Consider the following 15,257-nt stretch of genomic DNA (forward strand, 5'->3'; position numbering starts at 1 on the left):
TAAACACAAATATGTGTGTGCAGATATCAGTTTGAGTTAAAAATGTTCTTGAACAATCTTTTACTCACTCAACAGAAGTACACACCGCATATGTCCTAGCCTTCTGTGTATCTGTCTGGCGTATTACTACATCTTGTTATTTCCCTCCGTTGCAATAAAAAGATATATGTAATGCTACTTCCACAAGACTCAATATAAACTTAATTTTGCAGTGAGACAGCAATTCAACATGGAAACAATGCTGTGCCTATAAAATGTCAAAAAGAAAACACATCAAATTCTGTGAGTGAAGATGATGAGCCTTTGGTATTTGAAAAAGTACGTGCCTGGTCTCCGCAGTACCAGCTCCAAGCTTTGTCGGAGAGTCCTCAATACAAGGATGTAACCAGTCCTGATTCCTCCTTGTGTCCTGTATTGGACAAAACGGATCCAGCACAAGGACTGCATACAGGTAATAATAATGTTCTTTATTTAGCATCAAATTTCTGTTTTTTTTTTACAAATCATAGGGGGCATAAACAAATATAATATTACATTACAGAATACAAACAGTCATATGAAACAATAGGAGTGAGGGCCCTGCTCACAAGAGCTTACAGTCTATGAGGATGGGGGTGACACAAGATGTATATGAGCTTGTATAATGGTCCAGCCATTCTTTATAAGGGAACAGTATAAACCAGTGATGGCTAACCTATGGCACTGGTGCCAGAGGTGGCACTCAGAGCCCTTTCTGTGGGCACTCAGGCCATTGCCAGAGGTGACTCCAGGTATCTTCCTGCAGTCCCAGACAGCCCAGGACTTGCTGTGCACAGAGCTATTTTAAAGTGACTGTGTTACCTGGGACTATTTTCTGCTTTATTGGTGTCCTCAGGGTGCTGGTATCAATGAAAACTGTGACAGAGAAGGGAGTATAAATCACAAATTACATTTCTGTGTTGGCACTTTGCGATAAATAAGCGGGTCTTTGTTGTAGTTTGGGCACTCGGTCTCTAAAAGGTTCGCCATCACTGGTATAAACTAATCTAATAAATAAAAATTCTTCTACTTGAACCAGCCATCAGCTGCCATCTTAGATACAAAGTCCAAGGAGAAAGTATATGTATGTGTGTGTGTATATATATATATACCGTATATACTCGAGTATAAGCCGACCCAAGTATAAGCCGAGGCCCCTAATTTTTCCACAAAAACCTGTTAAAACCTATATATTTTTTACTCGAGTATAAGCCGAGTTTGGGTTTTCAGCACATTTTTTTGTGCTGAAACACTAGGCTTATACTCGAGTATATAAGGTGTGTGTGTGTATATATATATATATATATATATATATATATATATATATATATATATATATATATATATATATATACACAGGCGGTCCCCTACTTAAGAACACCCAACTTACAAATGACCCCTAGTGACAAACGGACCTCTGGATGTTGGTAATTTACTGTACTTTATCCTTAGGCTACAATAGACATCTGTAACAGTTTTCAAAGGTGTCTGCAATTAAGCTTTATTGTTAATCCTGGTTCTTGTGACAATCCAACATTTTTAAAATCCTCTTGTCACAGAGACCAAAAAATATACCGTTCTGACTTGCATACAAATTCAACTTAAGAACAAACCTATAGAGCCTATCTTGTATGGTGTTTGCTAGATAACCATGGGGGGACGAAATATGTTGGATTAGTTAAAACAAAAAGTTAACATTTCATGCAAGTGTAATAGGCTTGCCTAAAGAGATGGATTTTAAGGGCACGTGAAACTTTGAATGTTGGGTAGTATTAGTCTGAGGTAGGTCATTCCAGAGAATTGGTCCAGCTCGGGACAAGTCCTGGAGACGTGCAAGAGGTACATAAAAGCACTACTATCAGTTTCCTTAATTTGCAGTGTAATATAATTTCCATGTAATTTTCTTTTTGTATGTCCACAGATCATGCAGATAATGCAGTTGCTGAGATCAGGTATACATCTTTTTAATACTGAAAAACTATAGTCTTTAATGAGCTTATGATATGTACTTTGGCTCAATACTTGTAGATAGCAAGACCTGTTAAAAATCACAGTTAAAGGGGTTTGCTCATGAAAGACCATTCTCAAATTACAATCCCCCAGTGATGTTTACACAATAAGGATAATTTTTAACTCCTTACTTTACAATTTGACAGTTTTATTGCTGTTTTACCTCCTATCACTCCCTAGGCTGAGTGTAAAATTCCAGCGTGTAGGCTGGCACTCTATTAAAAGACACTTAAGGATCCCTCTAGTGGTGTGAGATGCTGTGTGCTGAGAATGTTCTTAGAGTATAGGGCAGTGATGGAGAACCTTTTAGAGACCGAGTGCCCAAACTACAATCAAGACCCACTTATTTATCGCAAAGTGCAACACAATAATTTAATTTGTGATTTATACTTATACCCTGAGGACACCAATAGAGCAGAAAATAGAAGAAATTTGGATGATCATTGTAGCTTCTCTCCAGGGTCCCATAAACAGGAAGAATTGTCTGGGGCCAGAGCAGGAGCTACAATGATAATCCAGATCTGTCCACACCTTCCCACTCCTCCAGTAGTTCTCGGTAGCGCTAGAGTGCTAGTCACTTTAAAATAGCAAGTCCTGGGCTGTCTGGGACTGCAGGAAGATACTTGGAGTCATCTCTGGTGAAGGCCTGGGTGCCCACACAAAGGGCTCCGAGTGCCACCTCTGGTATAGGGGGTCTAGGTGTATATACACTTTCATTTAGCTTCTGACCAGTCACTAATCTCTGACACACAGTAAAAGAGAGTTGATCAGAGCTGAATGATGATTAGATGCATATAACATAAAAATACATTCTCAGCTCTACTATCTCTGCCATAGCATACACTCTGTCAGCTCTACTGTGCCTCCATTCCCTGGAAAATGACATTCTCTTCCTGTAGCTTGTAAATTACTCTCCTCATTCTACTTGCTGGCAGGAAGTCTGTGTGTGTGTGTGAGCTTGTTTTGGAATGCAAGGGGAGGCACCGATGCAGAGAGCAGCTCACTGCAGCATTAGACAGGAGAACAATGTGTCCTGCCGACCCTAGACGGCTGGTTTATCATCGGATCCGAAATTGTATACACCAGAACTGATAGAGACAGGTTGGAATAATTTTTTTGAAATGCTGTATTTTTTTAATATCAGTGAATTGGAAATGTGTTAATTTGCTATCCTGAGTTTAATTAAAGGGGTATTTCCATGAAGACAAGTTTCTTAAATGATTACAAAATCAGATTCTATATTTCACTGTTCTTAATTAAAAATACAGCATTTCACAGACTGCCATGGAGCTGAGTTTTATGTCTGTCTCGTCTTCCTGCACTCTAGCCCTGCCCCCTGCAGTGCAACATGGAGCTCACAGACACTCACTTCTTCCAACACATCTTGAGGAGAGAGAAGCTGCAAGCTACAGGCAGATAAGTTCTTTATCTAAAGGAGGGAGGTAAAAGGTATCTGAAAGTGTGAGAACAGATATGACAGATATGAACAGAACTGACAGCATGTAATAGGCATCTCATGGATCTCATCATCTCTCATCTGATCTGTTCCATCTTTCTTTACAAGTGTCAGATACTAGTACAATGTTCAGAATGTAAATAAAAGTATATTTAAACTTGCACCCTGATGATCTAACCACATTATCAGCTCACAGAACTAGAGGGATCATGATGTTTCAGCTTAGAGAGTCTTGCCCACATTCTGGAATCTTACACTGGGGAGCTTAGGGAGTGATAGGAGCTAAAACAGCAAAACCGTAAAATTGTAAAGTAAGGGCTTAAAATGATTTTTATTGCATAAACATCGCTAGGGGATTGAGATGTGGGAAACCCCTTTAATGGAGATAAGAGAGGGCCATCTTTGCCTATAAGCAGAGAAGGATACTGTATAGAATCGACAACAACATGAGCTAAGGGATGAGATATTCCCATGATCCTTTTTAGCTTTTTATTTATAGCATTGCAGATTTGCTTATCTGGTAATTAGTAAATATGTTTTTGTTACAATGTGTCAATCAAGAAGTTACACTTTTTGGTATGATTGTTTTTTTTCACCGGACCATCATCAGGAAACACAGGGTATCAGTGATCTACAGCTCACATCCCCATGTAACACCCCCGGCTGTTAACCCTTTAAAGGGAACCTGTCACACATTTTTCACAAATACAGCTAGTGGCAGGTTCCAACAAAGCCCTAGTAACGGACACCCTTTTTTTAAGCGAAAAATAGTTTCCCTCTGATTCCCATATATTCAACTTTAAAATTGTACCTGCTATCAAGGGATATCTATAGCAAGTCGAGGGGTTGTGTGGCCCCTTGGGCTGAATCCAGCAGCTCCTCCACATTCTTTCTGTGCATGCAGCAGTAATGTCATGTGACCAGAGTGACATCATCGCAGGTCTTTTAGCCTTCTAACATTAGCAAACTGTACACCAAGCATATATCTCATGAAATCACTGCATATTATTTCACATGAAAGCACAGCAGCCTGCATGGAGAGGAATAGAAGTCCTTGCAGGATTGCTGTGAATTTATATGTGGTCAGATGTGCATGGGGTACAATTTGCTAATATTAAGAGGCTAAAGGACCTGTGATGTCACCCTGGTCACATGATATTAGGCCACGCCCCTCGACTCACTCTATAGATCCCTAGATACCAGGCAAGTTTATAACTGATTTTATGGGGATGTGAGGGAAACCTTTTTAGCTGAAAGAAGGGTGTCAGATAGTTACTAGGACTCTATAGGAACCTGCCACTAGCTGTATTTGTAAAAGATGTGGCAACAGCTTCCCTTTAAATGCATCTGTCAATGAGACTGCTACATTTAAACTCCTGCACGGTCAAGCCAAATATGTGAGGGTTTTTTGTAATTTATTAGATGTGTTTGGGTAATTGTGGTGATTTAAGGAAATTTCACTTAATTTCATAGTTATTTTTATTAAAGAAACTTTGTTTTTCAAACTTTTTTTTTATACAGTTTTAAAAAATTAATAAAATATTAAAAATTCAAATCACCCTCCTTTTCCTAGAACTGATATAAAACATAATAAACAGTAAAAATCACAAACACATTAGGTACCGCGTCCCAAAAAACCCCGGGGCTCCCCCTAATACAAGATTTCTAAATTATTTCATGTTATTCAATTATGGGCTTACTGGTTATTAATGGGAGGGTTTTGTGCCACTAGAGCTTTCATAGAGTTAAACTGTGACACAAGCTCAATGCACTGGTATATAGAGATGGATTTTCTCAGAAATGTTCATAATTATTAGAGTTAAATTGAATTTATAAATTAGTTTAAGACCAAATAACGCTGGTTGATTGTGACTGACTGCATGCGTTTCATTGGAAATGGATATGCGATTCCCCCCATGACATTTGCATTGTGTTTCTAAACGTAATGTAAATGCCCTATGTGATTGTATACTTAAAGGAGTATTTCGGGAATATGAAGTTATGACACAAAAACCCATGATGATATAAATAAATGAATACAACAATACTCAATGTCATTTGTCACTGAGCTTAAATAGTTTTATGATTTACAAAATTTATGGCCTCTCTAAAGTAGGTGGAGTTATCACTAAGATGGCCGCCACTGGGAACTAAAAGTTCCATTATCCTTTAGTTGTCAGTAACTCCTCCTCCCTCTTATGCTCTGCTCCAGGTGGTGATATAACAGGTTTTCTTGCTCTGTTACCATAGTAATGATGTGTAACTGCCATCCCTGCACATCACCACAACACTGGCCATACTGGATAGACTGCAACCAACCGACTACGGCCAAACATAGTGGGGATCGCATGACCTGCCCAGGCAGGTGCAGGACATGTGATGTGGACATGTGACCAGCAGCCATCTTCTGTCCTATGTATGCTCTGCAATGGTCCGCGCGGAGGAAATTAACGGACTGATTAAAGGGCCAGTAGCATTTTAATTCTTCATTCCAGTTTATGTCACCAGTATTTTCTGCTAAGGGGAGCAAAATTTTAAATAACAACTAATTACACATGGGGCGTGGCCTGTGCGCTGATGTGAGCGGACGTGTGCGAGAGGAGCTCCCGCTTGCAGTTCCCTTATTACCCTGTATTTTGGCCCGATTCGGGGGTATAAGGGCTTACCAGGCACCGGCCGCAGTCACGGAGCCTGCCGGTGACAAAATCCGGGCTTCTGAGCGGAGCATGACGCGCTACGGCTCCCGAAAGCTGAAGTCGGGGAAGAGCAGCGTGGCGGGCAATATGGCGGCCGAGCGCCGCACTAAAGATAAGATGGCGGAGATAGCTGCCCGCCTGGGAAAGTATGCCAGAGACGGGGATGCTGTTATAAGGACTCCCGAGAAGATGCTACACCGCGAGGATGTCCCAGTCACACCATGCCTGGTGGTGCAGGCTGATATTCATGCTGAGGGGACGCTGGTGAAAAGCATGGAGCACTCGTCTGCAGAGAGTGAGGAGGAAGACCTGCTAGAGGCTGCCTCTACAGGAATCCCCGAGCTCCTTAGAACACCGGAGCCACGATGCCAGTCAACTAACTTGGAGGACACGGCAGTAGAGGTGAGCCAGACTGATAAAGAACCCACACTGAGGGATGTATTACTGGCAGTTACGTCCTGTAAAGCTGACCTGGCTAAACAATTGGGAGGCCTCACAGAAGAGGTTGTAATGATCCGCCATGACATGCATAAGGTCAGAGAGAGGGTGAAAGAGGTGGAAGACAGAGTAAGCAAAGTTGAAGACCAGCTTCCCCCTATGACTAGAGATATGAGAAGAGTTATATCCACTACCCAAACCCTCATGTCTAAAGCTGACGATCTAGAAAACAGGCTCCGCAGGAACAACGTAAGAATAGTTGGAGTCCCGGAGAAGTCTGAGGGTAAGAATCCTGTGGACTTTTTTGAAAAATGGCTGAGAGAGGTATGTGGCCCTAATGTCCTCTCACCGTTCTTTGCAATTGAAAGAGCGCCCCGAGTACCTACCCGTCCATTACCGCCGGGCGCTCCACCAAGATCTATTCTCATCAAACTTCTACACTATAAGGACAGAGATACTGTTCTCCGCAGAGCAAGAGAGCTAAGAGATATATCCCTGGACGGGAAAAGAATCTCATTCTATCCGGACTTTTCTACAGAAGTTCAGAAAAAAAGGGCACAATTCACTGATGTGAAACGCCGACTGAGAGAGGCGAACGTGATCTATTCTATGTTGTACCCAGCACGGTTGCGTGTTGTAGCACAAGGAACACTTCTTCGATGCTCCCAAGGATGCTATGGAGTGGATGGATGCACAAGGCAACAGGATTCGAGCCGAACGCCGTGGATCACCAGCACACTGATTCTGAAGACCGTTTGTCCTACCTCGTTGAGAGATAAGTTTAACATATGGGCCAAAATGAACGTTTACCTGAGTCAAGTAGCGGGACTATTCTTGTTATTTGTACAATTGCTAGTTTCATTGTAGGACTGCAAGAAAAGGGAGACACTCCTACCCCGACTCCTACCTTCGGTGGGAAATGTCGAATGTGTCTATGTTTTTCTGTTGTTCCCTCATGGGAGTTAACGGTTCTTCTTCTTATTGTTAAATTATGTTTGGGGGGTAAGGGAAGGGGGGAGGGATCCAGACTGAGATATTGTGAGACACAATGGAATATACTTGCACAACCATCTATGCAAGGGAAAAGTAACTTGAGTTCGTGGGGGTATGGCTAAGGTTAACGTATTGGCGTGGAACGTCAGGGGCACAGGAGACGCTAATAAAAGATATGCGATTTATAGGTCTCTGCTAAGCCTACAACCCGCAATACTCTGCCTCTCTGAGACGCATTTAGTAAAGGAAAACATCCCCCTTTTAAATAGAACATGGGTGGGACATCAGTACCACTCAGTCTACTCCACACATGCGAGAGGAGTTAGCATTTTAGTGCAAGTGACAGATCAGGAGGGCAGGTATATATGTCTACAGTGTTCTATATATGGAATCAAATGTATAATTGCCGCAGTATACGTTCCCCCCCATACTCTAACATAGTTATTAAAAAAGTTATCTCATTTATGGCCGGGTCCTCGGCGATGCCGGTGTTGATAATTGGAGATTTTAATAATTACTTACACCCCTTCTGGGATAAGTTTCACACTGGCACCATCGCGGAGTCGGCCTCACCGACCATGTTGGCACGATTGCTAGCTGAAGTGGGTTTGTGTGATATTTGGAGGGAAAGGAATGTGGGGGTTAGACAATATTCCTGCTATGCGGCCTCTCATCGCTCCCTATCCAGGATAGATCTGGCGCTGGGTACACAATCTCTCCTCCCCTTTGTTGCAGACACTAAATATATGGCTCGAAGTATATCTGACCATTCCCCGCTTTTGGTTTCCCTGATCTTACGTCCAGAAGTGGGACCTAGAGGAGGTTACTGGAAAGTCAATCCATATTGGCTCCAGATTGTGGGGGGCATTATCCCGGAGGCTTTACAGAGATATTTTGACATAAATGATGAGTCTGTCTCAGAGAATGCTAACTGGGACTCCATGAAAGCACATATAAGGGGGACCTTACACCAGGCTATAATTAAACATAAGACTAAATCGAGAGTCCTGCATTTGACACTGATAAATAGGGTGACGGAGACCGAGGGCAAATACATTTCTGACCCATCAGATGACCACCTGAAAGCATGGACGGAGGCCCAAACCACATATAGAGACCATATGTTGAGCACTGCTGCTAACAAAAGGTATTTCATGAAACAGAGGTATTTTGAGGAGGGAGAGGCAACAGGACATCTTTTGGCAACCATAGTTCGGGCACAGCAAGGACTGGGACATGTTACTTATTTGGAGAAGGGGGATGGGTCTAGAGTGACCGGGGACAGAGATACTGGACGTCTTCTATACATACTATAAACACTTATACATGTCCACTATTAAAGACACCTGGGAGGACATGATGCAATATGTAGAATCCCTGCCCGTTAAAAAGCTCTCTAGCATAGCAAGACAGACCATGGATTACCCTATAACCCTTGAAGAACTAGAGACCGCGACAGGGTCTATGCACAACGAGAAGGCCCGGGGATGGACGGACTCCCAGCGGAGCTATATAAGACCATGGAGATATTCTCCTTCCCAGATTGCTATCTATACTGGAGCAGGCATATGAGACAGGCAGACTACCTAACTCCATGCTAGATGCCGAATAGTGGTAATTCCCAAGAAGGGAAAAGACCCTGCTAATCCGGAATCATATAGACCCATTTCTTTATTGCCTGTAGACGTTAAAATATTTGCCAAAGTCCTAGCTATGAGATTAAATATGGTAATATCCGAGGCTATACACCCTGACCAAACAGGGTTTATCCCCGAAAGAGCCACATCCATTAATTTAAGGAGGCTGTTTCTGAACTTGCAACTTTCAGAAAAGGGAGTTGGCGAAAGGGCAGTCCTCTCGCTCGACGCTGCCAAAGCCTTTGACAGCGTCGAGTGGAGATATTTATGGGCTATTCTGGATGTGATGGGCTTTGGACCTAGATTTATAGCCTATGTTAAATTGCTATACTCCTCCCCTAGAGCCCGGGTGAGAGCGAATGGTTGCTTGTCAGAGCCCTTTTATTTAAACAGGGGTACGAGGCAGGGTTGCCCCCTATCTCCCCTCCTGTTTGCCCTGGCTATTGAGCCGCTGGCGGGTCTGATCAGACAATCACCGGACATTGTGGGGTTTAGGAGAGGGAGGGTAGAAGAGCGTGTATCTTTATACGCAGATGACATGCTTTTATACTTGGGAGATGTGGAGGCCTCCCTGATACCTGCCATGGACATAATCCGAACATTCGGCCAGAAATCAGGGTTTAAGATTAACTGGGGAAAGTCTGTGCTACTACCGTTTGATACAATCCCGGACTCTCTTAACTTGGAGGACACACATATTAAACCAGTACAGTCCTTTAAATACCTAGGAGTGATAGTTTCCGCAAACTCTAAGGAATATGTCTCGCTTAACGTAGATCCGCTACTGGAAAAAACCAAGACTAAAGTCCAGGCATGGAATAAACTTTCACTGTCTATTGTGGGGAGATGTAATCTGATTAAAATGATTTTAATGCCCCAATGGTTATACATACTCCATAACGCTCCCATCTGGATTCCACTGAAGATATTTAGGAAAATGGATGGGATATTCAGAACTTTGATCTGGAGAGGCTGGAGATGTTATTAGGCTGGAGATGTTACAGAGAGGGAAAGAGGATGGGGGATTGGCACTCCCCAATCCTTGGCTTTATTACTTGGCCTCACAATTGCAACATCTAAAAGGTTGGCTTAGAGAGGAGGGACTGGGCTCAGCCGGGAGGCTGATTAGTGAAGGTTCACCATGGGGCATTCCGATGTACGTAGTAGAAGTAATGGAGAATCACAAACAATGGAAAGATGCACCGACGATACAGCTGATATACAAGGTGTGGGACAGAGGCAAAAAATGCGTAGGGTTTTCGGGCTACACTAAGTATTTTCCAGTATGGCACAATAACGCTTTTCCGGAATTTTAAAAGCTAGAAGGGATTAATACGTGGATAATGGCAGGTGTGGTGACGATCTATCAGTTCTTAGAGGATGGAAAGCTCAAGTCGTTTGAGCAATTACAAGAACAATTTAACATTTCCCATCGCGCCTTCTATCAGTATCTCCAGCTACGACATGCGTGGTCAATGCAGTTTAAAGAGGAGGACCCGTCAGTTGGGGCTCTCTCCTTTTTGGGATTATTGGAGCGCTCTGATAGTACGAGGGGTCTTATCTCAGCGTTATATAGTTTGTTGTTATCCAAACATCTGGAAAAATACCCCATTCAGGCTAGACATAAGTGGGAAATAGATGTGGGGCAGCTATCAGATGACCAATGGAATGTCATATTAGAAATGACCCCACAGCTGTCTCTTTCTGAGTCACATAGATACTCACAACTCTTGTTAATTCACAGAGCATACAGGTCGCCTGTCCTTCTCGGGAAAATTGGGGCCTGGGACAATGCGAATTGCCCCAAGTGCGGCATAGATGATGCTGGTTTAATGCACATGTTTTGGGGGTGTACTAAACTGGGAGAGTACTGGACTGATGTACTGGCACTAATCAGAGAAGTGTATTCTCTGACCCTTCAACCCTCCCCTGTGACCTGTGTGCTGGGTTATTTGGATGAGGTCTGCGATGTCAGACCGGTTAAGATGGCCATAGCACGCATATTATATCAGGCTCGCAAACTTATTGCAGCACATTGGATCCAGCCTACTGTCCCTTCTTCTGCGGAACTACGCAGCAGATTAAACAACTATATCAGACTAGAAAGACACAAAAAGAGAAATGCACTAAAGAAATTTGATACCATCTGGGGAAAGTGGATGGATACTTCTGGGCTACCGTCAGGTGCACTACTGGCAGATGCTTTACTGCATATGTAGGGTTATAAAAGGTACAGAAAGAATGTTACTGTGGTGAACTTGTTACTGGAAAAAGCTACACTTTAGAGTTCAGTCCCTGAATATTGAGATGAGTGAATCTCTTAACGCATAGTGGTTAACCCTATATCTCAGTCTGGACGGGGGGCGGGGGGGGGGGGGGGGGAGTGTTGGGTGAGGGAGGTGTTTGTGTTTCTTTTTTTTTTTTTTAATGTTTGTATGTTAAAATCGGTAAAAATTTTCCTACTGTATTAATGCTGCCTATGTGTAGTTATGTCTGTACTGCATTTGTGTACTGAAAATGGAAAATTGGCTGAGAGGTTAATAAAAATGATTTGATTTAAAAAAAAAACAACTAATTACACATTAGCTTATATTTTGAGTGCCCACTTGTACATAAATTCTGCTTATTCCTGGAATACCCCTTTAAGGATGTGTTCCCATTACAGGATATTAATGTTATTTTTAGTGTTATAAAAAGTTGTACAGCTTTCCAATCTACTTTCTGTATCAATTCCTCATAGTTTTCTAGATCTCTGCTTGCTGTACTTCTATAGGAAGCTTCTATGTTTACTTCCAGTGGACTGAAACCTGACCATGGTCGGACAGGTGCGTGTCTCATTATAACCCACAGCTCTGATTACTCTGTGACCATGCATCTGTGTGACCATGGTCAGATTTCTGGCCACTGGAAGTAAATGCATAAGCTTTCTATGAAATGACAACAAGCAGAGATCTAGCCATGAGGAATTGATACCGACAGTATATTGGAAAATATTATAACAATCATAAAAACAATAACATTAATTTGCTGAAATGGGAATAACCCTTTAATATATCATGTATCATGCTTTTTCTTCAGGTATCGTATTGCCTAGAAAGAATGTGTAGTGGCAGTATGTATCTACCACATCATTTATTTTAGTGTGCAAATAGCACATTTTAAAGAATGAGTCGAAATGAGACCGTCGTCCTTAACCCCTTCCCGACGCATGGAGAGGGCTCGCGGGCCGAGCCCTCTCCATAGCCGGTAAGTCTTTGCTGCATATTGCAGCAAAGGCTTACCGGTAACACCTGCGATCAGTGCTAGCACCGATCGCGGGTGTTCTCAAATCGCTTCAAAGAGATGGCGCAGCATGGGCGATCCGTCGCCATGGTAACCTCGGGTGTTCCGAATACCCGAGGCTACTTCGTTTTAACCCATGCATTACAATGTGCTAATTGCACATTGTAATGCATGGGGAGTAAAATCCACATATACTGCCATACTGTAGTATGGCAGTATATGATAGGATCGATCAGACTACCTAGGGTTAGAGTACCCTAGGGAGTCTGAAAAATAGTAAAAGTAAAAATAAAAAAAAGTTTAAAAAAAAAAAATTATAATAAAAAACCCGAAAAATTCAAATCACCCCCCTTTCCCTAGAACTGATATAAAATAAATAAACAGTAAAAATCATAAACACATTAGGTATCGCCGCGTCCGAAAATGCCCGATCTATCAAAATATGATAATGTTTTTTCACTACGTTTAACCCCGTAACGGAAAATAGCGTCCAAAGTCGAAAATGGCATTTTTTTGCCATTTTGAAAAATATAAAAAAATTATTAAAAAGTGATCAAAAGGTTGCACAGTCCCAAAAATTATAGTAATGAAAACGCCATCAATATTCGCAAAAAATGACACTATCCACAGCTCCGTACACCTAAGTATGAAAAAGTTATTGGCCCCAGAAGATGGCAAAATAAAAAAAAAATATTTTGTACAGGAGGTTTTAATTTGGTATCCACGTGATCGTACCGACCCAAAGAATAAAGTAGACATGTCATTTGGGACGCAGAGTGAAAGCTGTAAAAGCCAAGCCCACAAGAAAACGTCACAAATGTGGTTTTTCACCGCATTTGGAATTTTTTTTCCCGCTTCCCAGTACACGCCATGGAATATTAAATACCGTCACTATGAAGTGCAATTTGTTACGCAGAAAATAAGCCATAACACAGCTCTTTATGTGGAAAAATAAAAAAGTTATAGATTTTTGAAGTTGGTGAGTGAAAAATGGAAGTGAAAAAACTAAAAAAGGCCAAGTCGTTAAGGGGTTAATGACTTCGCAGGTGGTGGTGATCACTAAGCTTTCAATTTCTCACAGCTGTTTATAAAGCAGAACTACGATCTAATTGGTTTCCATGGGCTACTAGAACAGTTTTAAACTTCTGAGAAATCTCCCCCATAGTTTGTGTATGAATTGTCTAGGAGTTACTGCATCTTCTGCTTTCAGAAGAGAGCCATAAATAATGAACAGTGTGTGTATATTTTAGGTTAAAAAGTGAAGAAAAGCTTGATCAAGCAGTTCGCGATTCTCACCCACCACTAGAAACTGAGAGCAGTGTGGAAGTTGATCCTGCTCAGTTTATATGGCCGTCATGGTCAAATAGAGATCATACTCGCAGGCTATCTTCTGGTAAGTTACACCTTTCACAGATGTTTGCAATAGACTGCATCTGAATGGTGCCTGTAAAAATGCTGAAGAATGAGAACCACTTAGATACATATGCCATATTCTCAATGCAAACAAATGAGCCGAACATCTTCTTATGGGATATTAGTTTAGATTTTGGGGTGTTGGCTGATCAGCTTTCAGTTTGCATCAAATTATATTAGTTAATAAAGTTGCTATTCTATACAGTATTGAGAAAAATGACATGGGCATTGCAACCAGTTTGACTGATGGTATAATGCCTATCTACAATCTACCATGACCTATTTAGCCATGGAAAACTTAAAGGAATTGATATTATATAAGTAATGAAAAATTATGCACTCTAGATCTGCGTGCTGTACTTCTATACAGAGCATGTCTATTTACTTCCAGTGGACAGGAATCTGTCCATGGTGGTGTTATGGACATATATGTGCACGAGCCGAATATAGGGATCTGTGGCTGGAATAGTCTACATGCATGACATACACGAGTCGTTATTATCACTAAGAGTGAAGGTGATGCCACACATGACGTTGTTAGTCCGTTTTAAAACCGGATGCTTTTGAAAACGCATCAGTTTTTGTCTGTTTTCCCCAATTACCTTAATACATAAACAGGTTGCAAGCAGCCAAACGCATGGTAAACGGTCAAAAACAGATGCGTTTTTAAACTGATTGAAAACGCATGCTTAAAAATGGACGGGGAAAAAGGCGAGGAACTGATACGGAAAGTATATTGGAAAATTGTATAACTTTTCCTTACTGAAGCCATATCAATTATTTCTTGAAAGTGGACAACCCCTTTAAGTAAATTTAAAGTTACAAGGGTATTAACAGGTTGACATTTAATTTCAACTGCCATATACAATTGGATGTTATTTAAAAAAAGAATGTGCCTAAGTGATCTTTACAATACAATTTTATTAATCTTGTGAGAAAATAGTTTGCATCTAAGAACAACATGGCTACATTAATGGCCACGTTATGGAGTAGTTGCGAATAAGCCCCTTTGTCTGTGTGTCCCTAGTAGGTGAGCCTGTACAACTCACTTCAAGGTCATATCGTTAGATAGAGGTAATTAGCAGCGGTAGATACTGCCTGGATAGGCAAGGGTTAAATCTTTTTCATATTGTTATCATCCAATAATGTTCCACCTTTGTAACTGGAGTGTGATTGGAGAGTGAGACCACCTGACCAGGGATTAACAAAACCCTTAGTAAGGGAGGGGTTAGAGGTCTTGAGTTCCAGAAACTTATTAGAGCAGAAGCTCTTGGAACCCAGCAATCCTAGAGAGCACATCCATTAGATCACTAA

General features: G+C 41.6%; 1 protein-coding gene across 3 annotated transcripts in view; it reads left to right on the forward strand.

Annotated features, from left to right (window-relative positions):
• The window catches only part of TDRD12 (tudor domain containing 12), a 103,874-nt gene that overhangs the window by 32,824 nt on the left and 55,793 nt on the right, over nt 1-15,257 (forward strand). For all 3 annotated transcript variants that reach the window (XM_072117227.1, XM_072117226.1, XM_072117228.1), the window contains exons 12-14: nt 213-451; nt 1,940-1,970; nt 13,781-13,923. In XM_072117227.1, the coding sequence (XP_071973328.1) occupies nt 213-451; nt 1,940-1,970; nt 13,781-13,923 (413 nt within the window). The remainder of the gene's footprint in view (nt 1-212; nt 452-1,939; nt 1,971-13,780; nt 13,924-15,257) is intronic.

The sequence above is a fragment of the Engystomops pustulosus genome, chromosome 7 (assembly GCF_040894005.1).
Source record: "Engystomops pustulosus chromosome 7, aEngPut4.maternal, whole genome shotgun sequence".
NCBI classification, from domain to species: Eukaryota; Metazoa; Chordata; class Amphibia; order Anura; family Leptodactylidae; genus Engystomops; species Engystomops pustulosus.